General features: G+C 38.1%; 2 protein-coding genes across 9 annotated transcripts; one reads left to right on the top strand and one right to left on the bottom strand.

Annotated features, from left to right (window-relative positions):
- Window positions 1–11: 11 nt before the first annotated feature.
- On the top strand, window positions 12–15,274 carry abcg2d (ATP binding cassette subfamily G member 2 (JR blood group)). 2 transcript variants are annotated; one of them, XM_071503198.1, is made up of 16 exons: window positions 12–390; window positions 2,190–2,421; window positions 3,528–3,587; window positions 3,683–3,797; window positions 4,024–4,176; window positions 4,296–4,453; window positions 5,130–5,281; window positions 5,532–5,633; window positions 6,487–6,737; window positions 8,296–8,378; window positions 10,353–10,442; window positions 11,306–11,427; window positions 11,562–11,716; window positions 13,186–13,275; window positions 13,821–13,933; window positions 14,174–15,274. In XM_071503198.1, the coding sequence occupies exons 2-16, from the start codon at window positions 2,210–2,212 to the stop codon at window positions 14,319–14,321; spliced, it is 2,004 nt and encodes a 667-aa protein (XP_071359299.1). In that variant the 5' UTR covers window positions 12–390; window positions 2,190–2,209; the 3' UTR covers window positions 14,322–15,274. The 2 variants fall into 2 exon arrangements, with proteins under 2 accessions (XP_071359299.1, XP_071359300.1); XM_071503199.1 differs by having other exon boundaries at window positions 2,172–2,421.
- A 722-nt stretch (window positions 15,275–15,996) lies between these two features.
- pkd2 (polycystic kidney disease 2) lies at window positions 15,997–25,965 on the bottom strand. 7 transcript variants are annotated; one of them, XM_071503194.1, is made up of 17 exons: window positions 25,576–25,963; window positions 25,353–25,481; window positions 24,669–25,232; window positions 23,679–23,792; window positions 22,354–22,487; window positions 21,670–21,920; window positions 21,280–21,504; window positions 20,472–20,700; window positions 20,201–20,371; window positions 19,908–20,089; window positions 19,690–19,810; window positions 19,485–19,583; window positions 18,501–18,622; window positions 18,261–18,378; window positions 17,950–18,113; window positions 17,148–17,292; window positions 15,997–16,976 (listed from the first exon to the last, which is right to left on the bottom strand). In XM_071503194.1, the coding sequence occupies exons 3-17, from the start codon at window positions 25,090–25,092 to the stop codon at window positions 16,800–16,802; spliced, it is 2,676 nt and encodes an 891-aa protein (XP_071359295.1). In that variant the 5' UTR covers window positions 25,093–25,232; window positions 25,353–25,481; window positions 25,576–25,963; the 3' UTR covers window positions 15,997–16,799. The 7 variants fall into 7 exon arrangements, with proteins under 7 accessions (XP_071359295.1, XP_071359297.1, XP_071359298.1 ...); XM_071503196.1 differs by having other exon boundaries at window positions 25,396–25,481; XM_071503197.1 differs by having other exon boundaries at window positions 17,950–18,110; window positions 25,353–25,965.
- Between the last annotated feature and the right edge of the window lie 1,953 nt (window positions 25,966–27,918).

Below are 27,918 nucleotides of genomic sequence, written 5' to 3'. Positions count from 1 at the left end.
GAAAAAAATAAAATAAAATAAAATAAAATAAAAATCACGCAAAATTAATGCCCACTGCGATGCACTACACAACTGCAGCAAGTTGCATGAGTCTGCTGATAGATCTTCATCCTGCACCGAAATGCATAGAAACGATGGTGTTGGTGTGAAGAACACAGATATGGACGGCCTCCATTAAAATCGTTCCTGCCCACATGAGCGGTAAATAAAGGATTAAAACCATGGGGAGTTTGGTGGCACCGGTCCCGGCTGCCAGCAGCTGATGTCGGCCCGCCCGCCCAGTCCTTGAGCCCCGTCACTCTGCAGCGGCAGCGGCAGCAGCGGCAGCGGCAGCTCCTGAGGCTGCAGCAGGACTCTGGACCAGCAGCCTTCTCGCACTCTCGCGACTCGGTAAGTCTGCGGCAAAGCCTTGCGTCGACTTTGCAACGATTTGTTGGTGGTGATCATTTTGCGTTTTAGTTTGCAAGAAGATCCCGAGCTTGTGCATGCAGCAGGCGAGCTCCCTGCGTGGATGAGGCGCTGCGCGGTGCGTCTGGTTCACCGAAGCTTGTGGCCCCGTTTCTTATCACATTTAATCCACCACGACCTGAATTAAAATGGAGTGCTATGAGAATAGTGCTTTATTATTATTATTATTATTATTATTATTATGGATAAGATCTTAGTCTATTTAATTAGACGGCTATTAGGTTTTTTTAAAATGCATTCTTGAAGCAAAGAAAGGAGCCACTTTGAAACAGTTACATACTTTACTGAATGTGAGTGAACATCTGGGCGTGTTCTCTCTGTGATGGTTACACTGTATGCTTTATGTCGCAGGATATAACATATTAGAACTGAGGCCCTAGAAATTGAAATGTACTCCGTACTCCAAAATGTATAATTACATTATGGTAACAAGTTGCTGAAAACCCCAAATCCTCTGAAGTACGAAGACAAGGCTCGGTGTCCTCGGGTTGTAGCTATATAGGACCCTGATGAGAATCATGTGAGTGGCATGAAAGTCGTTACTCAACAAGGAGAAAAAGAAAAACACAAAACTACAGCATCTTCTGTTGGTATTGGAGCTGCGTGATCAGAGTTTTGTTTTTTTTTTATTCATTGCAGTTATTTTTGGATGTATGTTTTCATTCATGAAGCCATAAGTGATCTAAAAAGTCTACTTGGAAGTTTATCTGAACTTACAACCTCAAACCACAGAGCTCCTGACAGACATATAAACCCTGTTCTGTTCTGTCTGTTTCTTTTTATGATAGCCCAGGTTGCCCACTTTGTCCTGTCTTCTAGTCACGTTGCTCTTGTTAAACACCAGTATAAATGTGTTTATAACATAAGGAAATGACTGGCACCTTTTTCTTTACTGGTTTGTCCGTCCCCAAAGAGTTTTTAGTACATTAACAAATTTGAAGCTGTTGAATTGCTGGCACAAAAATATGACTTTTGTATTTGGTTGACGAATATTTAATATAAGGTAAATTGCAGGCTTATACACCTGGGTTGACTTATGTTGTTTAATATAACATGTAAGAGACTGAAACCCAAACACAATTTGTACATTTGTATTTAGTAGTTACTTTTCAGATAAAGATTTTACATGAAAAAAAATGATATTGTATATTATAATGTTTAAATAACTGCTTGTGTCCAACAAAAGTCACTTTATACAATATGTCACAAAAGAAAAACTAATTTATTAATTCCATTTATGTTCAGATCGTTTGGAGGGGCCCAAGTCTCAGGTTGGAAACCACTGAACTAATGTGTTAAAACTGTGTTAAAACTACTTCACCAGCTACAACAGTAAAATGCTACTTACATATTAATGCATCAGTATTAACATTCTAATAATCATCATCTAATAATGTCATATACCTGTATAATAATAGTAATATATCACTTGGTGAGGCAATTTTTTCTGCAGAACAAGTACTTTAATTTATTTTTTGACACACGTGTATTTATTTGACAATAGTTTTGTACTTCTGGACTTGTAACATAGTATTTTTTTATTTATTTATTACTTCATTACTACACATAGAAATAGCACCTCTCCTCTTTTTCCTGTAAGTTTGATGTCTAATTTCATAAGAGTCTTTTAATATTCTGTGAATTTGAGGGATGTATTCTGTGTTTTAAGCTCTGAAAGACTTCAGGAGACTGATTTCTATCAGATCGCTGTCTTTTGACAGGGTGATTCTTGCAGAGGATAATGGAGAGAGCCAATCACATCAACATTGCAATGACAGAAGATATCGGCACCAATGGGATGGCCAGGTCAAAGGTCGTCACAGCCACGGACCAGAACAAGCAGCCGTGTGGATCCACTGTGAGCTTCCACAACATCCAGTACAAAGTGCAGCTGAAGAGTGGCCTCTTCTGCAAAAGGAAAACCAGTCCCAGGGAGATACTGGTGGACCTCAAGTCAGTTGTAAAACTTGTACACTCTCTGCATCTCTTTGTTTGTTTTCATTTTGTTTTTCAAAGCAAAAAAGATCATTAGTTATTTGAACTGTGATGCATTGGTCATTTGTTGTTTTCTCTATTCCTTTACTTGAAAAGTTAAGTACAAAATTTATTGAATCGGTAAAGATAATGATATTTCATAATTTTGCAAATTTATTTGAACTTTTGTCAGACAACATCGCAAAATATTTTATCAGTCTGATGATTTTTGATTTTGTTTACTCCCAGAAACAAATGGCAAAATTCACCATTTCTGGCTCAATATTCATGCATTTTATTGCCATCATTTTTTGAGTCCCTTAATTTGAGGTGACCATGTTGCAGTAAAAAAAAAAAAGCAGTGGTTCTTCATGTCAATTTGATATGGCTCACTGTATCTTTATCCAAAGTAAGACAATAGTGAACAGACTCTTAGATTTGTTTCTTTCTGATGGTATTAAATACAGCTGACATTTCCCATGGAAGAATGAATAATTTCACACAAGTTTTTGGGCCTTTTCCCACCTCAGTGTTAATTATATGATATTAAGCATGGTTTCTTGCATATAATCTCTCTGATGCACTAAAGAGCGGTCTGCCAGGGAAACGAATTAAACACCATCACGTGATCCGCTGCCAGGCTTTTATTCAGTCTTTTAATTCCATTTTATATCGTTGACTCTTTCTGGTGCTTTTGTGTAACTGTTCTGAAGTCATAGGATTTGTTCTTGAATTCTTTTCAGTGGTTTTACAGATTTTTCTTTGTCTGCCGCTCTGAAGAAATGTTCATTATATCGGTAACAACTGCAAAAATCCTTTCACAAACATCACTCTATTTGGGAGGGGGGAGGAAAATTCATTTAGAAAAGGGCTACGAGGAAAATTATCATCGCATAACCACATTAATCCACTTTGTTTCACTTTCTTCATTTCTGTATCATAAAACTGATACAATAAAGTGAAAACAGTACACAGTACACATTAGAAATGAATGCAGGCCATTTGAATATGCCCCAATATTTGCATGTAAATTCATTTATCCATGTTAAACTGGTTACATACATTTGTGTGTTATTGTCTTGCAGTGGGATTATGAGACCTGGCCTGAACGCTATTCTTGGACCTACTGGAAGTGGAAAATCTTCGTGAGTATTGCTCTGATCTCCAAGAAAAAAAATATTCCAAATTGCCTTTATTTATTGTAGATATATTAGATATTGTCATGTTTTGTTTTTCAAAGATTCTTGGATATTCTGGCTGCGAGGAAGGACCCCTCAGGTGTCTCAGGAGAAGTTCTCATTGATGGAGCGCCACAGCCTCCAAACTTCAAATGCCTCTCTGGCTATGTGGTTCAGGTGCATTTGAATTATTTTCAGTTACTTAAACTTGCGTTTTATCAACTGAACCTGTGAGCAAGAAGTAGCATATTTACATGTCCAGCGGACATGGAGCATCATTGGCTTTCGTTTTCAGTCTTGCATGTAGATTTTATTGTAGAATGTAGATTATATCTAGTGTAATAGAAATCTGCCCAAGAGATGATCTTTGACGTTTGACCTTGAGCTCTTGTCTCCCTCCTAGGAAGACGTGGTCATGGGCACCCTGACTGTGAGGGAGAATCTGCGTTTCTCTGCGGCTCTGCGGCTGCCCAGCTCTGTGCCACAGAGTGAGAAGGAGGCTCGAGTCAATCACCTCATCAAAGAACTGGGTCTCACAAAAGTGGCTGACTCCAAGGTCCAACATGCCTCAATTATTCATCTAACTTCTCACTTAGTGGTAAAGACATCAGGTGAGGGTCAGGACAGACTGATCTGATCCCTGTTGTGTTGTTCTTGTATGGGTGCTTTCCCTAGGTGGGCACACAGATGACACGGGGAATCTCAGGAGGAGAGAGGAAGAGGACAAACATTGGTATGGAGTTGATTATCGATCCCTCAGTTCTCTTCCTGGATGAACCAACCACAGGGCTGGATGCTAGCACTGCCAACTCTGTCTTGCTGTTGCTGAAAAGGTGACCACGAACTGAGGAGAAGTCTGTCAATTCTTTGTTGTTTCTCTGATTTCAACACGGATTGTATTCAGATATTTTGCAGCTACATCCATGCCACAACATAGAAACCAAACCACACTGAGCACACAGGATGCTAACTAAAAATTAAATAAAAGTCTAACCCACAGGACAGCAGCCCTCTGATTGGCCCGACTCCATATGTCACTCCTCCCAACCTGTAACTGCTGGTCTATCATTTAATTTTCTAGCAAAAAAGTAGAGGTTCAAGGATTGAGCCTTGTGGAATCCCTCAGAAAATATTAGATTTTAAAATACAGATGGAAATGCAGAATATTATATCCATGTCATATCATATGAAATGCTTTGATTATCTAGTGATGGGCTCCAGCCTCCACAGCAGATTGCTCCACTGTGCAAAGCCTTCTATTGGGTAGGCATGTGTGAGAGGGAGATCACGTCCTCCTCTGTACCACACCAAGTCACAGCTCTGCATCCCTGCACATAAAACTGTACTTTTTATAGTGACAGAAGGTTGCAGGTGTGTCTGTACAACACAAAGAATATCTCTTAGAATATCTTTTTTCAGCTCCAGTTGATTCAATTTATTTCAGAAAATTCCTGTGGAATTGGAAGACAACTTTATATTAACCTCTTTTTTCACTATATCTTTTTGCAGAATGGCCAGTCATGGAAGAACCATAATTATGTCCATCCACCAACCTCGCTACTCTATCTACAGACTGTTTGACACTCTGACTTTGCTGGTTAGTGGAAAAATGGTGTACCATGGACCAGCGCCAAATGCTTTGGACTACTTTGCCAACATCGGTGACTACTCTGTTGAAACTGATTATTATCACAAGATAATCGCACATCTTTGTACTTTTCCTTATGTTTTTAATGTCTAGTTTAATTAGGAAATGTATGGAGATGATTGTGCAACTACTATATTTCTATATGGGTAAATAGCAGACAAAAAAAGCTATGCCACTATCTGACATACAGTCTATGGCCAATATCCATGTAACACTGGGCATTTGTTGAATTTAAACATGGATCTTTATGATGTGTGTTTCAGGCTATCCCTGTGAGCCTCACAACAACCCAGCTGACTTCTTCCTGGATGTTATTAATGGAGACTTCACTGGTACAACCATGACCAAAGTACACAGCTCTGAAGGTAACGCCATCTATAAACCAAGCCATGATTTCTATGATCAAGATTTAATTATGTCTTCTGCCTTAAAAATAGAATGAATTTGTAAACTTGTTTCATCCTAAACATGAAACTTCTGAAAAGGACTCATTTAAACTTTAATCAGCTTCATCATGATGCTGGGTCTGTGATCTGGTTGAAAGCTCTGGGGATAGTAAGAGAACCTTGAGTCAAGACAATTTTATCAGACTACTACTACTATTCCTAATTTTTATTTTTTTGTTGATACACTTACAACAGTCTCTATTTACCAATTCACTAAGCATGTTTATGCCACTTTGTGATATCTGATCATTGTTGCTATTTGTATAGCACCTTTCAGCAACAAGGTCATTTAAAATGTTATATATAAGACATCAAAAAGCTGTGAAATGAAAAATATGTAACACTAGGCAACATAAAAAGATGCATGAATTCGATTTTAATTTAAAAGAGTAAAAACATAACAATGAACAAAACCAAAAATGATTAAACAGAAAACAAAAAATGACAGTCAGCATCATCTGCATAACAATATAATTTACTCACGTGCTGGTCAAACCAGGTAACACAGAAGAATCAAAAATGAAGAGAGAGCTAACTGCGCCACAAAACACTTTCGACCAAAGTAAAATTTATTGGTATACATTTTAACATTTTCTGCAAGTGAAAGAGCAAGTAACTCATTTCACATGTGCTCCATCAGGCCCTCTTTTCAGAAAACCATTTTCCTTTAGAACTTAAATTCTTCAGTCCAGTGCTTTATGTGATTATTGATGTCTGTTGTAGTACTGAGTGTCTCTCTTATTAAAGTCATTTTCCCTCTGTGTTTGGTCAGATTTGGAGTTTGAGGAGATGAGCAACTCCAGGCAGAGCATCGAGGAACGCCTGATAGAGGAGTACAGGAACTGCAGCTACTCCAGTGACACGCGAGCCGAGCTGGACCGCATTGTCCAGGATAAGGAGTGTGTCTCGCGTCTTAAATCCCGCACCATCACCTACAACACCTCCTTTTTCCACCAGCTACGTTGGGTGCTACAGAGAACCTTTCAGAACCTCATGTTGAACCCACAAACATCGGTTGCCCAGGTAAACATCACCATTGCTCACTTAAAATACAGAACTCATCGTAAACTTCAAACCACAGAGTCCAGCTTCTGTCACTACAGAGGACAGAGCCCTTTGAAGTCTCCTGGTTGAGTTTCGAAACTAAAGCAGAAACTAGCTTATTGATAAGGTTCATATGGTTGTATTAGCAGTAAAGCATTAAAGAAATAGTAAGCATATAGCACCATAATAAAATAGATTTTTTTTTTTTTTTAAACTCCAAATTAAGAAAAGAGAAATTAGATTTTCACTATTAATTAATTAGCTAATACATAAACGAGTAGCTTAAAGGAGTAGTTTGACATTTTGAGAAATATGTTCATTCATTTTCAGACAAATTAGATGAGAAAATCAAACAGGGGTTTCAACTGAAACGGGGGGGGAGACAGGTTGTCTGGCTGTGCTAAAGTTCAAAAAGAAATCCACCAGCTAAGCTACGCTGTTAACTCTTTAACGTCTTTTCCGTTCAGGGTCCCTGTTGCAATTTTATTCATTATCCATAGTTTGACAAAAACTACACACAGCACAGTATTGTTCAATATTAAATGAGTCAGCTTTTTGTCTTCAAGTGTCAGGAAAGTCAAGTCTCAACGCAGACTCATACAAGTTGTGTCCCAAGCCCTCTACTTTGTGACTATAGTGCAACTGAAGTCCATATTTCAAGTCTACAGCTCTGATGGATGAATCCTTAATTAACTTCTCGGTTTTCTGTCTTTTAAGTCAAATATTTAAACGTGATGTTGTACCACTATCACCTTTACTTTTACTCTAAAGAGTGAAAAGAGGCGAAAATAACCAGCGTCAGCGCTGCTATCATCATCAACAGGATGCATAGACGGCACTTTGGAGGGGTCACCACTTAATGCTCTCATTAGTCACCCCATGGCGGCAAAATGCCATCAGCAGTCTCCTCACTTTAAGAATTATTAACAGATAATTGGCCCTAAATAAGTCAAAATAATCCTGCAAGAGGGGCTCTAGGTGGCGTGGGCGCCATAATCGGCTTTGGTGACTGTTGTGACCCCACTCTTGCCTCTTTGGGCCAGGATCTTAACTGATATCATATCTGGCCAAAGCCCCTTGGCCCTGCTCTGGTACTCATCACATGATAGCGTCATGACCTATCCATTCACGGCCCCGCTTTCACATGAGGAGCTGAGGGGAATGAGGTGAAAAAGGCTCAACCTTATTAGCTTATCCCCTCACCCTGGGAACCGCTTAGTCCTGTCATAATCTGTAAATTGTTGGGATTAAAACTTGTGTCGCTTTCACTTCTCTCACTTTTTCTGTCGTCTTCCCCCACCAGCAGGTCTGGTTGTTGTCTGGGATAGGTCCGTCTGGAGGAGGAGCAGGGTGTCCACTTGACCCCTGATCCCCAAAAACATCAGCTTGTGGCTGAAAGCAATTGTTGGGACAACACATTTATTCTTACAAGCATTGTCAAAGTTTTGCAGGGCAATATATATTTTACAAACAAGACCGTTGTAGATTTTCGTCACAGGTCAGTTTGTCCCAATGTCTCATGTTTTTGTCTTTGCAGCTGGGAGTCAACATTTTCCTCGCCCTCATCGTAGGAGCCATTTTCTTTGCAGTCAAAGACGATCAGAGTGGGATTCAAAACAGGTGAGAGAACTGCTGAAAAACACGCTGCAAATGTCCTAAAAGGCTCTGAGTTTTTGTCAGCTGCTAGCTGGGGACCCATCATAGTATTTTATATATCATACATAACATAATTAGTTTTTGTTGTTACTGTGTCAGTTGCACATTACAATAGGAAGTTTTTTTTGTATTTTACTGTTTGCCCCTGTATAGGTTGGTGTAGAGTAGCTGTGTGCGATACGTACACATATATGCCTGTTATAATACCAGAATAATGTGCGTTTTATTTGTATTGTAAATACAAATTACACATTGTAAGTGCTCAAAATGTCTATTCTTTTTGGGGCAATATTTTAAAAAGGACTTCACCCCTTTACAGCATCTAGAAAGTCCTAACTTTTAGAAAGCCTAAAAGCCATTTCTAGATATTAATGTCTGTACTTTATTTTAATGTGCACATACAGAAATAGTTTTTAGGATACTTTCATTGTTCACTGTTGATCTGTCATAGAACATTATGTGGTGATATCGGATGGGCACATTGATTAATGCAACGCACGTTTCCCAATAAATGCGCAGGTTTTCAAGTCAGTGACTGCTTTTGATAGAGAAGTGTGAAAAGTAGAGCAATTGCTGCATAGCTAATCCTCTTACCATATTTTATTGGGCACAACCTGGTACTCGCAAGTCCAATGAAGCACAAAAGAAACCTCTCTTTTCTTTCAGTGCATGGTTCAGCGGAATATAAGGACCTAATGTCATTAAATTCATGGTCGATGCATAGGCAGTATGGCAGAGACCAGTGTATGCGGCTTAAATGTCTCATGTTATTCACCCCTCCCTCCTTTTCATTGGCTATAGGGTCAGCTTTAGGGCCACAGTGGAGTGAGTTAACTTTGAAGTCTATGTGGTTATACATGGACCACAATACATTTAGTACCATAATCTGCACAGTCACTGAGTTTATGGCTGCTACATCACCCTTCATGATCACCTCCTTGTATTTGACGCTGCCTCAGGATTTAAAGCAAAGACACGTTTGTTGTTGGTTTTATTGATATAGCATGTTTAATTACAATTAAGGTCAATGTGATTTACTGCTCTGTATGTTAAAATGCAACAAGAACAAAAAGAAGTAACTTGCATAGAAGAATGCATTTATTTGTTTATGAGAAAGTGCAAACAGCAGTAAGAGAGAAAAGAAAGAAAAAAATACAAGAAATAACCCAAAAGAAAAAAAGAAAAAACACATTTACCACATTTGCTCTAGCTCACGTGTTAGAGTGGGATGGCCATTGATTGTAGTGTTGCCAGTTTGATCCCCAGCTCCTACTGTCACTAACACTGACTTGAAGAAGTCTGGGTCCTGGGTTTAAATCCACCAGCTTGTCAATTTCTGTCTATAGTCCAAAGACGTGCAGGTTATTTGAGTACAATAATACAATAGTGGTATGAATCAGGTACCAACAAACAAACCAAACAAAAGGACACTCTCACTATGTTTGTAAATACAGGCCACCTATGGGGTACAAGGCAGTTTTATTTATTTAGCATAACATCACAAATCACAGATTCACCTTAGGGGGCTTTACAATTGGCACACCCTCTGTTCTTGGACCCTAAAATAAAACCAGGAAGAACTCCCCAAAAAGTTGCATGTTTGCATGCCACATACCACTCCAGGTAGCATATCCAACTTTTTCAAAACTGGAATTTATCTAGGTTTCTGAACCAGGATATGATGCTTACATGCACAACACAGAACTGGAATAATCTAAAAACCTGATACTGGTGCATATGTAAAGGAAATTTTTTGTTCCCATTTACTTCTGTTTGCTCTGTATTCCTGCAGAGGACTGGCCTTGTTTTAACTTTTGAGATGTGTGTCCTCTCTTTTCGTAACTATTGTATTTGTACTTGCATGAGACAGAGACTTTGCAATAAAACACAAAATTGTGTTGCCCTCGAGAGATTTACTTGATTTGTTGTTTCTTACAGAATGGGTGCCCTCTTCTTCATCACCACCAACCAGTGTTTCAGCACTGTGTCTGCAGCTGAGCTCTTCATCATTGAGAGGAAACTGTTTGTGTACGTAATCTGTCATTCATGTCATTTTGAGGTTAAACCTCACAGAGATAAAGAGAGACCTGGCCTCATATTTATGAAACTGCTAAAAGTAAAATTTTGACTTAAATGAAAGATCAAAGTAAAAATCCCTCACTTTTACAAATACTCACAAACTGAAGTACTGTAAAGTATAAATAGTAAAGAAAAAATGCACAGGTCTTAAGTTGGTTAAGAGCAGATCAGACTGCAGTACATAATAACAACAATAATAATGACAATACCTTAGCTGAAGCAGTATAATAGAAAAATAGAAAAAATAGAGTAACCTGCATTTGAACATTTGACAGGATGTTACACCACTCGTTATTTTTTTTCTTTGGTATTTATCAGGGGTGCAACAAACAACAAACAAGAATAAATCTGGCAAAACTTACCAGTGAATAAACTGTTAGAATTTTTTAACATAATGTACAATATGGTAGATATAGGGTCAGTCTATAACTGTGATTGCCTAGTCCTTCTCTGAGCATAAATGTGCTCAATCATGTGATCTCTAAAAATGCTCCTTTATACTTCACTGCTAGTTTGAGTGAGTCACTTGATAAACGTGTCTCACTGCTCACACTCAGCAAATCAGCCTAGTATTCTTAAGTTTGTACCTCAGAAATTTCTGTAGTGTTATTCTTAAAAGTTTGAAATATATAGATCTTGGCTATGAGTGCAGCATAAAAGCCTTGTTACAACCATAAATACAAACAATATAAACAGACAAAGACAGGAGACAGGACTCATCAAGCTATCTACGACATCCACGTGCACAGTTCTGCAGAGTTATGTTTCATTGTCAGTATTTGATTTCTCCTTTTCATATTCTGTCTTGACAGGCATGAGTACATCAGTGGCTACTACAGAGTGTCTGTCTACTTCCTCTCAAAGATCCTGTCTGACATCACTCTCCGCACCATCACCTCTGTTATCTTCAGCTGTATCGTCTATTTTATGATTGGTATGACTAATAGATCTATAAATTAATTGTAGAATACGTCAGTTTTAAATCTTGAGTACTAGATTAAACACTAATTTTAAACTCAGATGTCATCTCAGTATTTAGTGTCTAATAACCACGTGTGTGTGTTTCAGGGCTCAAATCCACGGGAGCAGTTTTCTTCATCTTCACACTGACAGTGACTCTGGTGGCTTACACAGCCACGGCCATGACTATGGCCATCTCAGCCGACCAGAGCGTTGTGGCTCTCGCCAACATCTACATGACCATCACCTTTGTCTTCATGATGGTGAGAGACGCAGCGACACAAAGACACAAACAAAGAGATGCATACAAATAGGTTTCAAGTACAATGAAACTTTTTAATATCCAGTTTTCCCTTCTGTATTTTTAATGTTGTTAAAATAATCTTATGACTGTGTCATATATCTTTTTTAACAGCCTGTTCCAACTCTTCATTGAGGCTATATAATGTTTACATCATATAGTAAAATATTTCAACAGTGTTTTTCATCTAATGGAAATATTCTAGATGATTTGTGAATCATTTTAAACACTAATCTCCAAAAATTCAAGCTTGGCATATTTGGATTTTTTTTTTATTTGGATCTCCACTAGAATTAAAAATAAAATTATGTAGATTTGAACAGTTTTTGTAATGAGTAACCCAACAGTTAAAATTTTCCATGCACTATAATGGACGGCACATATAAAGTCTAAAACACTCAGACCTTTGGACGCTACTGTATGTACAATCTTGCAAATACCTCTGGACAATTTTGACTTAAACTTTGAGGCAAATAGTGAGGCCATGATGATCTTATTCTATTGTGCTTTTATTGAATCATTTTGATCTTTTTCTCTCATGGTTTGGAAATCTATTCATCCATCTCTTAAAAAGCAGGAATCCTTTTAATCAAATTTTAAATGGTCCAGTAAGCTCATTGGTGAGCCGTAGCTTAACCTAGCATCCCTGTACACTACACAGTTACAGAGGTTAGCTAGCTCGATTTCAAATCACGACTCACACCCTTTGAACAGTGAATTTCAGCTTCTTCCATCCGGACGGAGGTTCATAGTCCCAAAAGTCCAGAACGAACTGTATAAACAGAGCTTTGTTCAAACAGCCATTACTCACATAAAAAGCTATAGTAACACTCCATAGAAGCAATGCAAAATGTATTTATTTATTCTTATTTACCTTGTGCACATGGTGTTGTCTCTGCTTTGTGTAAAATGTGTATATGTAAGATTGATGACTCTTTACCTACATTTACCTATGGGTGCAAATAACCTAACCCAACCTAACCTAACCTAAACTAACCTAATACCTCTTCAAGCCATCAACAAAAAAAAAAAGAAAACATAAAAATATGTTGGAAAGTTTTAGCAGCAATATTAAGCAGGTGCATTTGACTCATGAAAGGGGCTAATCTAAAATAATTTGCCTGTTGAAAGCGTAAAACTTGTTTTTTTCCGAACATACACCACCTTTGATGTTTCTAAATGCTCTTTTGAGTGAAGAATCAGGGGTGGAGCGTTAACTTAAAACTGACAGATTCATCCAGTGAATCAGAGTATTTAACAAGGATAGATTTTCAGTGACAAAATAATGTTTCATAGCAGGCAAAGGACAGGTGTGACTAATAATGTTCATGAGCTGTACCATTGAGCCAAGCCGTGCTTGTTCTGCAGTGACATATCAAGATGTCTGCTGTGGAAAAAGGCCCATGGCTTGTGTTTGTGTTATGTTTTTAGATTTTTTCAGGACTCCTAGTGAACCTGCCCAGCATCACGAACTGGCTGGCATGGCTGAAGTACCTCAGTATTCCTCGCTACGGCCTCGCAGTAAGTCACAATTTAAGGAAGGAAGGACTTTCAGTAAAAGTAATAGTGAGAACTACAGTAAAACATAAATTTATAGGTCAAGAGAAAGGTACTTGCACACTGAATTGATGCCACCAAAAGGATTCATTTAATGCAGCTTTGATGTTTCTACATTATATTGTCATCAGTTATACTCAGTGTGTAACCAAGAAGGTCCATATGTACAGGTCTGCCAGAAATTATGTCAGCATATAGGCATAATTTGTCCAAAATGTTTACACTATTTAAAACACACAAAGTTTAAACTCACACACCAGTCAACATATTTATTAATATTAGAGCCCAGCCAATATTGGATTGTTGTGGCCGACACCAATATCGATATCAAGAGAACACTTTTTTGATAGGAAACCTCTCTTTTTAAGCATGGAAGTTTATTCTTTATCAGAGGATAGAATAGTAGTTTGACTTCGTCCATGCCTAAATGACGCAGCCTAAACCCACAGCACATATTTGCTCTGTTCTGCTCAACATTAACTGACATTAACTGTGCTGTCTGTGTCCAGGCCTTGCAGATCAATGAGTTTGTGGGTTTGAAGTTCTGTGAGGAGGCTGTGATCCGACACGCCAACATGTCGGCATTAATGACCAACGGCAGTGTGAACGCAGCTGGCCTGACGTGAGTAGACTTTATACTGTATATTCTCTGGTTGTGTGTTACTGCCTTCTACCACCTTTGTGACCTGCGTCCCTAAAACAAATTAAGACATTTCCAGTCTAGCTGCCTCATGTTAAAGGTTGATCTTTTTACAATCACCAGCATAATTCCAGTAGACTTTACAAACATTTATGAATGAACTAAAAATAATAATTTTAGATAATGATATGTAATGTGTAAGTGGGATATGCCTTGTCTCAGATGTACAGGCGAGCAGTATCTGGACTACCTGGGAATAGAGTACACCACCTGGGGACTGTGGGAGAACCATGTGGCCTTGATTGTTATGTCGGTAATATTCCTCATCATCGCCTACCTGAAACTCCACAACATCAAGAAGTTCACTTAAATGTCTGGATTCTTTTTTTTTTTTTTTTTTTTGGTCTTTAGAAAAGTCAGTAGATGTTCACAAAAAATATGATTGACGGTTAAGTACGACATTTTGGAAACGCGTGCTTTTTGCTCAGAGTTAGATGATATATCACTCTCATGTCTGTGTTTAGCCCACACGTGAAGCGAGGATTAGCTTATTTTAACACAAAGACTGAAAACAGGGAGGAACAAGTAACCTGAATTGTAATTGATTTTGATCCCTTATTATGAAAATTGTGATCAGAGAGTTTGGTAGTTCTCAGTAGTCTCTGCATTTTTTGGCAATGCAGTTTTTCAGAAATATAATTTGATCCTTTGTTAATTAAAAAAAAATATTAGACTAGTTTTAATGTACAGATATGGGAAAACTGATCTTTTCATCTAACTCTTGACAAGAAAGTGAGTTATCGTATTTCTGAAAACGTCAAACTGTTTCTTTAAGTGTGCCTATGGTTTGCACTTTCATACTTATATTCATTATAGTTAAAATACACACCTGAATGTAAACATAATTTTGTTAACTTTTCAGCAACTAATTGGACAGTATTTTTCACCTAGTTGGAGTATAGACAGTTTTCTTAAGTGAAGGCATAAAAAGCTCTAAAACAGGGTATAGGTTTATAGTATTTCAAAGGTTTCTGTCATTATTTATGAATATTTACATTTTTTGTATTATTTTAAAATCAGACTATGCTTTTTTCAATATTTTTGTTACTAAGTAGTGTTGATTTATTCTGCTTTAGCACAATTTTCAAATGACAGTGAATTTAATCCTCCTTGATTGTACCTTAAAACTGATTATTTGTAAATGTAGATATTGTAGAATTATATCATGTTGATATTAACTGTGTAACCTTTTTCTATTGTTCCAAAGCAAACTTCTATACATATATTTCTGTATTCTGATACAACTATAAACATTCCATGTAACTTTGGTCTTCCTGTATTTTTTTCAATTCAGTAACTAAATTCAGTGTTTTTGTGTGATTATGTAGAGATTTCTTAGTGTTGGGTAATGAACATATAATATTTATAGGAATGCTTGCTAACACTTTATTTTACAGGTCTTAAATTCCCACATCATTTCCAACACCCGTTACATTTGGTAGAATCACAATATTAATTGGACTTAAGATAAGATGATTATAATTAATTTCAAGTGTGACCTGAGGTAATTTAGTCAGTGACCATGCACAAATGTGATATTTGTCTACAGACCAGCCTACAGTTCAGCATACAGGAGATGAAGAATAATGTTGACAACAATACATAAATAATGAATAAATATTTTCTTGGATTTAAAGGAAGCTTTTCTCTCGAGGAACTCAACAGCTAATTTCAAACTCAAGGCAGCTAAATGCAGTAATGGAAACTCGCCCACAACTTAGTATAAGATTTTTCCAGGAAACTTTCAAGAAAATTATTAGGAAATGATGAACCTATAAAATAAAGTGGTTTGAATACTTGAATTGAAAACAGAAAAAAAATGTTGCATAACTGAGTTTGGTAGCTTAGGGCCTAAAATGAGCTCAGTTTATAGATCAGATTTTGTTATGGTTTGCTTCACATTCATGGTTGTTTACTTGCCGCTTGTCACTCACAGAATGAATCAAACTCCAAACCAGGTAAAGCAAAACAAATCCAACCAAATATGTTTTTATATAACACTTTATTTGGCGTAACAAATAAAAAAAATTGACAGTAAAAAAGTAAGGCACAGGGAAAAAAATGTATAAATGCATGGGTTTCCCATGAACACTAGATGCACTCCAAATCGAAGTTTGTTTCAAGTTACAATATGTATCATAACATAATAATAAGCTATTTAATTAGAAGCTTAAGTGATGCACAGAAGATGAGTAAATGTGGCAGAATGTGCCACACCTGTACCTACTGTATGTTAAAATGTTGAAGAAATAATCAGCAAAATTAACATTCAAAGAAATGCCTTTTTGGTATTTGTTGAAATGCTAAAATGTGTGGATACAGAGATTAGAAGCAGGTGAGCATATTTGTCATGTAATACTTAAATCATTCCCTGTGTATTGTGCAGCTGAGAATGTTTGCAGCTGGTGTATTACATCCGATACTGTGTATAATACTGTGATTTAATACGTACTGTAAATCCTTCATTATTCTTCAGTCTCTTTCACACATATGTATATTTCCTTTCATCATCCTGTTAAAGTAATACTTGATAATAGCTTGAGACAGAGAAAATAATACTTTTAGATATCTCTCTGGAGAACCTCACTCACTTTCAGTGCATTAAAATATCTGAGGTGAGGTAAGTTTGACTTTGTCACCTGCTTTGTAATGTGTAAAGGAATTTAAACAGCTTCAATAATTATTTTGTTCTGCAAAAATTGTCCCACAATCAAGTTATTTGTACCACTGAAGAGAAATTTTCAATAGTTTCTTGCCAAAGTGGAATATTTATCAGCGAGCCAAGACTTCACACGTGGCTGCTCCCATTTGTGCTTGTGTCGAGGCCGTCAGTGGACAGAGAAGAGGACGGACGAGGGCGGGGGCCCACAGGAGTGGCCGGTTGTGGGTGGCTGACCTGTGAGACCACATCATCAGACTCACAGAGCTCCAGTTCCTCTCTCACCAACCTCTCCATCTGCTCATCCTGACAGACAGAAACAAGTGAAGTTATACACAATGTTAACATGCACACAATTGACCATGTGCACCAGGTTAACGTAGGTGAATTGAAACGACAGAAGCGACCCTTTCAGTCAGGTTGATAACATAAAAAGGATCATGTCAACGCACTGATTATGTATGCACTGCATCTCACCTCCATGGCGTCCAGCAGCCTGCCCACCACATCTCTTCTTTTAAGCTTAACTTTCTCCATGGTTTCCAGCTTCACAATCACAGCATCTATCTTGGACACTATGCTGCCGATAGAGTGCTCCATCCGGTCCACACGTCTCACCAGCCTGAGAGACAGACAGCGATCAGACCTCCTGTTATTGTATATTATTATTACATTATATCAAACCTCCACAGTCATAATCATTCACATTACTATTCAAAACATTTTTATTACTATTTAAAAAAACAAAAAAGGACCAGTGATGTTTTTGAATAAGAGGGAACCTCAAAGTAGAGACCAACAGATTAATGGGCCTGCAAATATTACATGAAGATTTTAGAAAACATAATATAATAATTGTATGAATATAAAATATGTCTTTGCAGGAGAAGTTATAATTGTTGACAAATGCTGTAGTTTAATAAAAACTACAGTATTTGATGTGACTAACACATTCAATTAGTTGACTGAAAGTAAAACTGCAACAATTTTGTGATTAATCGTTGGTCCCACCTATTCAAATTTGAATATTTGCTATTTTTGATTTTTTTTTTTTTTTTTTTTTAATGGTAATAAATTTGAATATCTTTGGGTTTTGGAAAGTTTGTCAGACAAACAAACAATTTGAGGATGCCACCTTGAGCTATGCAAAAATGTGATGGGATTTTTTTCCACAACCTCCAAGAGTTGACATCAACTTAATTTTGGTCAAAAGGAAGGTATTAGTTAGTCATTCAACTTTCGTGTTATTTAAAGCACAATAAAAACTTAAGCTCCCTACACTTGAAACTCCTCATAGGAGACACCACCCGAGCTGCTGCCACGGCGACGAGAGCTGTGACCACTATCCTCATCATCATCCTCCTCTGAATCGTCCTGGGTACGAGGGAAGCTCCGCCCACTGCTGGGTCTAGTCAGCGAATTGCGTTCCAGATCCAAGTCCTCCTAGCATATGAGCAGAAACACACTGAGCATCTGCAGGTGCTGTTGGCTGTGTAATCTACCACAGCGTGTGCTGTGTTTCTCCATGTGTTTCTGAGCATTATTCAGTCACTAAAACCAAAGGGACAAATGGCTGACATCATCACTCACTCTCTCTTTCTCCAGGTCGTCTCTCATTTGCTGGTGTTCATGCTCTGTCAGCTCTTGATCACCATCGTGATCATACTTGGCAAAGATGGCCTGAATCTCTGCATCTGTGTGGCCCTTTCTGAGCAAAGAAAGAATCCAAATACACTCAGGACAGGTAGCATCAAACAACAACAGCAAAGTAAACCCAAGCATTGCACATAATATTTAACTGCTTTTAAAATGTTTTGAAGTTTTGGTCACCCTTTAAGATCCTGACGGAGTTCATCAAAATTCAGTTTGCCCCCAGCCTGACGCAAACTGTCAGAGATGTCGTCTACCATCGTCTTCTTTAGTCTCAACTTCATCAAAGCTTTGTTACAACCCTAAGTGAGAGGGGGGAGGTCAGAGGAACATTGGAATCCAACTTGTATTTACCTAAACAAGTTAGCTGGCATAATCTTGGCACTTCCTGTGTCAGGTATCACAAACAAGGATTATCTGTACTTTGATGCTTCAAATGTTTATAAACTCCCCAGATTCCCCAAACTTTTGTAATGCATGTGATCTTAGCCAATATCTCTCAGCAGAAAAAGGCCTGAGAATCTCCACTGGGACTGCCTACTACAGCCAATACCCAATTTCTACCTTCTTGCCTAGACCCTGTGTTCCAGCAGTGGTTTAGGAAGCAAGACAAAAATTTCATCTAATTTTTAAGAAAATACAAGCCAGTGTGACGGTCCCAATCCCATTTAGAGGCTGGGCTGCTCTGCAGCGAGGTCTTACATGTCAGTTTTACAGTTGAATTACTCTTTAAGTCTCGAAGTCACCCTCACCCCCAGTTTCAAGACTTTGAAACTGAAATTTGAGTCACTCTGTATCACTTTTTGGAGCAGACAAACTTCCAAATACCACCTGTAACATTTACAGTGAACTGCATCACTTAAATGATTATGTAAGTTTATTTCATGACACACTGTGTGAAATAGGTCCAATCAAGTAAATTCTTGGTCTCAACCTATGTCAGACTGCATGATATCAATTTGAGGGATGTCAGAATTTTTTTTCCCTTTAACCTCCATCTTTTTCGTTTGTGTGTGATCAAAGCTTGCACCAGCCAGTGTATTCTGCATCATTTCATGTGGTATTCTGATTATTTGGTGTAAATGGACAACACTTGTACAGCGCTTTTCTAGTATTATTGTCTGCCTAGCCAAAATAAAAGATACATGTACTGTAGTTCAGTACCTTCTTAATGAGATCAGTCATCTCCATCTCAGACCTCTGCTGGGACATGTCAGCCTTCACCTCAGAGTATGTGTCATTGATGATGGCCAGGAACATGTTCTATATGGTAAGAAAGAGAAAATGTATCCTCATGTTAGTCAGGGGCATAATTTAACACAAATAAACTTAATACCTCAACACAACACAACATGACCCCCCTGCTCACCATGAGAATGAAGAAAATAAAGAAGACAAAGGTGGTGAAGTAGATAGGTCCAAGCACTGGGTTCGTCTCCTCAATCTGGGAGAACTCAAAGTCTCCCAAAATGATGCGGAACTGGGTAAAACTACACAAACAGCAAAAAATTTTTAGATTTTTAAACATTAGAAAACATCAACTGTCAGACGTATTTGTACTTTTGTAGGCTATACTAATATTCTTACATGCTGGCTTGGAAAGTGCTGAAATCATTGACTTGGGTTCCAAACACCAAGTAGGCCAGCTGAGCATACGCCAGGAAGATGATGAAGAACATGATGGCAAAACCCACAAGGTCCTTGGCACAGCGCGACATGGTGCTGGAGAGCTGACTCATGGTCTTATTGAAGTTGATAAACTTAAAAAGCTGAGAGGATGTGACAAATTACTGTTAGTCTCAGTCTACAGTCACCGGGTTCTCATGTTTCCACAATGGTAGTATTGGACTGATTATATACTGAAGGGAAAAGATTTATACCTTGACCCAGGAGAAAAAGACGATGATTGCAGCCACGTTGTTGAACTGGATCTGCAGGTTGGCCAATGGCTCAAAGCTGGGGTGAGCAGTGTGGTTCTCCAACAGGCCTTTGAGAAGATTGCTAACCATGGCTGTTCTGGTTATGTTCATGATGATAGCAACAACACTCAACTGAAAAAAAGCAGAAAGAGCGACCAACAAAATCAGTGAATGACTATTAAAATGACTATTACATTACTTTAATAATATTACATATGACTTTAATACACACCACCAAAATGAGAACATCCAGACAGTTCCACAGGCTCCTGAAGTAATGCAGCCGGTGGATGCGGATCTCTAGCACCTCCTCCACCACGTAGTACAGGATGAATAGGCAGAATGCCACCTCACACACACCCACAAAATAGTCCCAGCTGGACACATATCGCATCAGACGCACTGTTTGGAACTGCCAGGAGGTCACCACGCCACCAGTAGCAGGGAACTCTGCCAACAACCTGACAGATGCATCACAATATGTTAAGTATCTGCATTCATACAACAGTAGGTACAAGCTGGCACTGTCATACTGTGGAGAGAAAGTACTGTGTGTAAATCAAGAATCTGGTAACAATAAGCAAGGAAGAAGTATTCATTTTCTACCTTTGGCATGTACAATGCTCAATAATAGCATTTTTTGCAATGGAAAGAAATATATATTTACATATAAATCAAAAGTTAGATGTAAATTTGGTGCCTTCTTGAAGTCTCTGTTTTGCCTCCGATGTTATAATTTATTTAATAATTGCAATAATTGTTTCTACCTGGTGCCATTTTTCTATTTCATACCCTGTAATCATTGTCTGAAGTCAATAAATCTGACATCTAAAAATAAGCATAGATTGTGTTGTAATTATTCTTTCCTTTTTCCTAATCCAAATAAAAAGTCTATGGAAAGAGGATGTCATATGTTGTGAAGACTGTAAAGCCCCTGAAGGCAAATTTATGAGCTGTGATACTTGGTTATATAAATAACACTGTAAATCGACCTGACTTGCCTCAACTTCAATTGACGTGTCATGACTGGCGATTCTCACCTAGCGATGCAGAAGAGGTTGATGTTTCCATTGTAGACAGAGAAGTCCAGAAAGACCGCTCTGGTGCCCCTGTCCAGCCACAGGTGGTCTTTGAGAAACTGTAGTTGGATTGCTGACTCCTCTTTCGTACGTGACAGATCTTGGTAGTATCCTCCACCTCCATATTTAGACACCAGACCCCAATAACTGCTGCCATTCATGTCACTCTCTGTTGTATAGACCCACCTAACAGACAGTAAGTAGAACGAAATTAGGATGTAGACATTTGTTTAAAACTGATACTATAATTGCCATAACTCAACTGAGAAACGCTTCTTGTTTACACTTGTCATGTATCAGTTTGCACAGATTTCTAAATCTAACTCTGTTAAATTAAATGCATGGGCTTACGCAGTTCCATTTTTGGGGCCAAAGGAGGTAGTGTCCTCGTTGGTTGGGGTGTACATGTTGTAGCAGTCCTGAACCTCATCTCTCAGATCTTCGTGGATGGAGCAGGACTCATTGTGGACTTTAAGCTGTCGAAGGCGTGGCACCCCGAGGAGGAGGTTCTCATAGTAAATGAGACTCTGATTCTCTGGCAGGCTCTTGTTGTTGTACCACACTTCCCAATACATACCATTAAGGAAAGGTCCCTCTGTGAACTACAAGTTTAGGACAGTCAGGGTTTTTCTGTCTCTTTGTTTGCCACCCAAAAAGGGATTTCTCCAAAATGTCCCATGTATTCGGACAACAAAAACTGCAATTGTGCACTGCATTTCCTGAAACACTTAGTGTGGCATAAACCAAAACCAGGAGGACACAGCTGAAGCAGTCTGGTTCTGTCTGAAGGTAAGAAAAATCCACCTACTAGCACCTCCTAAACTATAGGATAGGATTTGGGTTAATGCTTAATGCTAAGTTAAGAAAGAGAGCAAATAACCATATTTCCCAAAACAGCAAACTATTCCTTCAAATACATGCCATACATTACCTTCAGAGCCACATACAAGTCCACAATAATTAAAAGTTACAGCTAAAATAATTTTAGTTATCCTGACAACAAAGTTCAAAACGCAGATGAGTGTTTTATTTTACCTTCCAGAAATCCTCCATTGTTGCGAGGTGCCTAAAAGTGGAAGGGTCTCCAGCAGACAGTGGTGTGTCCAGGAAAAGCTGAGACATGACTTTGGTATAGTAGTACATATTAGCACTCACCATCCCATAGGTCACTGCGAAGCAAATCACAGTATAACATGACCATTAGCATGTAGACTGTAATATTCCTATTAACACCATCTACAGTAACAACAGCCACATGCCAATTACAACAGGAGAATTAACACTGTGTGAATGATTTGTATGTACATTAACATGCTATTTACATCCAGCATGAGCCTGCAGGGACTACTACGACAAACACAAAAAATAACCTCAAAATGAGATTAAATTGAATTTAGTCTCACCTATACATTAGTACTCCCTGTGGTGTACAGTAGTCATCAGGGAGTAGCTCTGGAAACTGCTTTTAATAGTCAAGCTCTGCCTGGCAGAATATGCCTTAATCCAGTCTGCCAAGAAATCATTCCCTGATCCACCCTTAACCACAGTTTTCATTGCAGAAGAGAAATGAGAGTAGTGAAACTTTACCATTACTTTTCTCTTCATACATGTTTTAATTCTTTTTGCCAATCCAAAATGCGGTCCCAAAATTTGTGTGCTTGTTTGAATTTAAGCCCCTGCACAAGTATAAGAGATGAGATGTTCAGCTGCCAAAACCATTACGCATGCACTGAGTTTGGAAAATAACTTTTCAGCAACAGGAAAGGTGCCCAGGCGTATTTGGTGCCACATATTAAAGAGCTTTCTGTGAGTCACTTGGATCACTTGTCAGTTCAGCTCAGTCCAGGACTGACTTCCTGGGCACAAGCAATTTCTTTATGGCTACATCACCTGACACGATGTACATATTGTGGGCATCTTTCTATGGCAGTCTAAGCGTTCTCTGTTTAAAGCTTGTTATTACCACAGATCCTAGTTCAGAATGATTTGGTTTGGCCACATGTTTTGATGAACAAGTGTGAGTAGGGGGCATCTCAGTCATGTCTTCAGAATAACCCATATGTTTATATATACATAAGATTGGTGCTTGGTGCAGTGGAGATAAAATGTTGATGTAGGGGACAGTTGACAGTTTCATTAATAGTTCAACAAAGATACAGATTAGAGGGTCTTGTAGCACATGGTCGGGCAGTGCACACACTTTTCTTCTAAATGAATTACTGTTGCAAATGGCCTCAACATTCATTTCAGTTTAGATGAAAAAAAAAATGCACCGGCACTGCTTTAATATAGATGAATCAGTTCCAAACTTTGTGCACAAATCTTATGTCATCTTGCTGGATTTTTGAGTGTTTACTTACAGATACAAATAGTGATGAGGAATGCGATATATGTGAGCATCTCCCTCAGTATGTTCCTGAGATATCTTTCTCGACTGCTGTCACTGTCCTCCATCAACTCTGTGCCCCACAGAACTGCAAAAGAAACAACAATTCAACAGGACATCAGCATATGTACAGTGTATAGGGAAACATAATTACACAAATAAAACACAAATAAAAAAGTAAAATATGTTCTGCTTTAGACTATGGATCATGGAGCTAGAAAGAGCAGGAGTGCACTGGCAACACTGAAGATTCCCAAATATGTGAATATTAGACCACAGACAGCATTTTTATTAGAGACCGAGGTTTATTCTGATCTTACTTCAGCTTATTTTAAAACTGAAATGTCATTTGATTTACCTTAAATTGTCTCTTTATTTCTTTTATCTCACATTTCTGGAATTTGTTTTACCTATTTTATTCAAGTTTAGTTAAGGTCTATAAGCTCTCCATCTGGTTTGATGTTATATTTGATTATGTAATTGTTGATTTTAATTTACTGCACTTTGTAACCTGGATTTTGAGAGGTGCTCTAAAAATAAAGTACATTATTGTTATTAGTACTACTATTATTATTACTAGTATTGGGTATAGTAGTAATAGTATTTAGTACTTAACTTCAGCTCTGTCTTCTGTAGGTGCCCTGATAACAGCAGTTGAAAGAGTAACACTTTTTAAATTACAAAGGACATCTTTCTATTTGATTATTTAAAAGTATATTTAAAATATATATATATATATATATATATATATATATATATATTACTTTTAATTAGTCACATGACTAAATTCAAACACGGTGGCTCATTGTGCAGTGAAATACTTTGTTGATCAACTTTACAGCCTGACAACCCTAAATTTGAATTTATGATCATTATTGTTACTGATCTCTACAGAACTAATTTTATGGAAGACTTCAACGTGACAATAAAATTACATTTACAAAACATAAAGAGAGTGACTCACCTCTGATTTTGTGGAGTATCTGCTTCATACAGTTGGGGTGCTCATGCCTTTCCTGCTGCTGAGCATCCACAGTCGGGGTCGGGAAGAGTCCTCCTCGGGGGATGTGGGTGCCGCTGCCCCCGCCGTTGTAGCTGCCCAGGCCGCTGCTGCAGCTGCTGCTGGAGGCCGTGGACACCGACCTCCTCCCTGGACTTGCTGGAGGCCAGTCGGCTTCCATAATCTCATCCTCAGGCTCAAAACCCGGGTTATCTCGGCTCCATGCTTGTCTCGATGGAGGGGACGGGGTACCTATGACTCCTCCGAGACCCAGGTCTTGATGCTGGATGTTCTCCATCTCTATCCCCTCGCCGGAGTCGAGCCTGTGAGGCAACCTGCCAGTCTGGCTCTGCGGTAGCTGCTGAGGTCTGACTCGGGATGAACTCATGGTCCAGTTATCTGTTTTTTTTTTATCTGATGTAGGGCATCTGGAAAAGTCCAATGTTTTCCAAAAATCTGTGGTAAACGTTTATATCGACTGAAGCATTTCAGGCATTTTCGCCGTGGAGATATTCAGCTGTTAAACGCCTGTAAACCAAAAACATACAGATTGGAAAAAGTTAATCAAATAACAAATTTACCGATCTGGAGCCATAAAACGTTACATTATATGTAAAAGTCACAATAGAGATGTTTAATGAACGCTACCCTGCTCTGTACAGCCAACGTTAGTAGTTAGTTTCACCCTCACCAAGCCGTTAAAAACACATTCCTAAAGAAAAACACCGAGCTTCAACTGCGTCTGAGAAAACGATTCCCGTTGCTGTTAAACGATGCCTTAAAACATTTAAAGATGTTAGATATTAGACTATTTACATGGAAATAACGAGCGCGTCAAAAAGTTAAGTGTTGAGTGGAAGAAGAAAGATACTTTTCTCATCCCAAGACAGCCATCTTGTTCCTCAACTGTTCCCCCGAAAACTCTCCCTCTCATTCGTCCGGGACTCAGATTACACCGAAGTCATGGCGTCGCAGTCAAAAAAGTAAAAACCTCAGAGAAAAACTGTTTTCCTCAGTGAAATATCATTTATATCGTTTCGTTATGTAACGTTTCATTGAATTTACATCTTGTAAATTGGTTTGGGGTTGTTTTTGTTGATTGGTAAAAATCACAACTCAATTCGCCAAGGTATGAGTTTTCTTTAAAGTTAGGCTTTTTAACCCCTCGTAACGTAACGTAAAAAGGGTTTGCATTCACTCAAAAATATTGAAACTCGTATTTAAATAAATACATAAGGGAGTTACATAATCTCTGTATGTTTAGTTCAGCGGTTGCTATGACAACAGGCCACTTAGCAACGACAAAGTGTTTTGCACACGGACAGGTAAACGGCCACCCACCTCTTTGACAGGACTCCAAAACTGAAAGAAGATGTTTAGATTTGTTCTGTGTCTCTGTGATTTTGTTTAACGTCACTTTTTGCATCTCTTTGTAGACCTTTTTTAAATGTCTCTGTTGTCATTTTGTGTCCCCTTGTGGTTAATTTTGATGTCTTTGTGGTCATTTGAGGTCTGTGTGGTTGTTTTTATGTCTCTTTATGGTCATTTCTGTAGTCGTTTTGCAACTATGAATTTGTTTTGCATTTTGATGTTCACTTTTAGTCTCTTTGCATCTCTCTCTGGTCATTTTGTCCTTCATAAAGGTCACTTTGTGTCTTTCAAACTAGCTCTATGAATGTGATTTTATTGTTTTTCTGTTATGGTTTTCAAATTCAAGAGTTTTCATTTAATTAGATATTATAATGCTTTTTCTGTTTTGTTTGCTGCACTCAAAGTAAAAGACACAAACCCTTGTTTGACCACTTGGTGGTGCTCAGCATCCAGGTTTATTAAAGCCAACAGGGAAGAGCCGGGTAATTTGAGCCTGTATGGAAGTTGGGCCACCCCTTGTTTCCAGATAATCATACACAAAATTGATCATGTGACCACACACTTTTGAGGAGACATCAGTTTTACTCACCCTGTGATAGAGAGAGGCCCATAGAAGAAGTGATAAGAATGTTTAAGTTTACAAAACTGTTTTTAGCAGTCCAAAGTAATTATTAAAAATATTTTTACAACTTGAAGGAAATGACCAGACATAAGATTTAAAGAATTTCTAAATGTATCACAATAAGTGATAAAATGCTAAGACACAGGTTCCTACCATTTAAACATGCATTTCCTTGGAGATCTTGTACTCAAATACTCAAAGATGGCGACCATATAGTTTGAATAGGTTTTTCTGGTGTGTGTTTGGGGATTTTTGCTGCTAAAGCTGAATAAATTTGCCCCCAAAACCTGGTAACTACTGTTGATTTTCATAAAATTTTTCAAAGTTTTAAGAAGTGCGTGACTTTTTTTATCCAGGTGACCCACAAACTCAGTCCAAACTAACTGACACTCCTTCAAAATAAAGTCTCTGCAGCAAATGTAAAACTCCACCAGGTAAAAACAACACTCATCTGCTTTGGATATGAGGAAAAGCTCTGAAAACAGCAGCTGTGGTTGTCAAAACACTCAGACTTTTACTCAAACCTGGGCTGCAGTCAAAAAGTCCTTTTCGCTTAAGAAGGTTCCTAACTAAGTGAAATGACCTTTAAGTATATAAGTGGCAGCCATGATAAGAACTGGGTGAATTCTCTAAATCAGGGTTTTTTTTTTTAAATCTGAGACTGTGGACTTCCTGTCAGACAAACCTTGGAAAGAGGCAGCTCCTTGCCCCACCTTCCTGGATGGGAATCATAATTATGTTATTTGATCCCATAGTTGAGCCAAGATAGCCTAATACTGCTGTTTGACATTACATGAGACTAAACCATATACATAGAAAACATCTGTCCTGAGGGTTTTATTAGTCATTTATTTTGATATCCATACCCCATATCCTGTATTACTGATTCACAACATAGGAAACTTTTATTGGCATCACAAAATTATTTGCATTTTACTTCAATTTATTTTCTTTGGGAACTTATTTAATATTTTATTCTGAAAAAAAACCCCAACTAACTGAACATGCAACACTAACACTTTATAGCTAATTAAAACATGAATTACAGTATGGCTCTCATCTTTAGATGATGGCATAGATGGTGTAAAATTGGAAAAGTCATGTTAGTGGTAACAGAGAGAACATCTGAATATATTTTGCTCAGAGCAAGGGTTAGGGATTTTGTTCCCCATCACTTACATTGAAAGCACATTAGGAAGGGACCTCTTAATGGCCACTATA

This window comes from Trachinotus anak, unplaced genomic scaffold (genome assembly GCF_046630095.1).
Source record: "Trachinotus anak isolate AG129_WGS33_773 ecotype Australia unplaced genomic scaffold, CSIRO_AGI_Tana_v1 ptg000019l, whole genome shotgun sequence".
In the NCBI taxonomy this organism is placed as follows: Eukaryota; Metazoa; Chordata; class Actinopteri; order Carangiformes; family Carangidae; genus Trachinotus; species Trachinotus anak.
The sequence above is the reverse complement of the archived record's forward strand: the minus strand, read 5'-3'. Positions and strand labels throughout refer to the sequence as shown.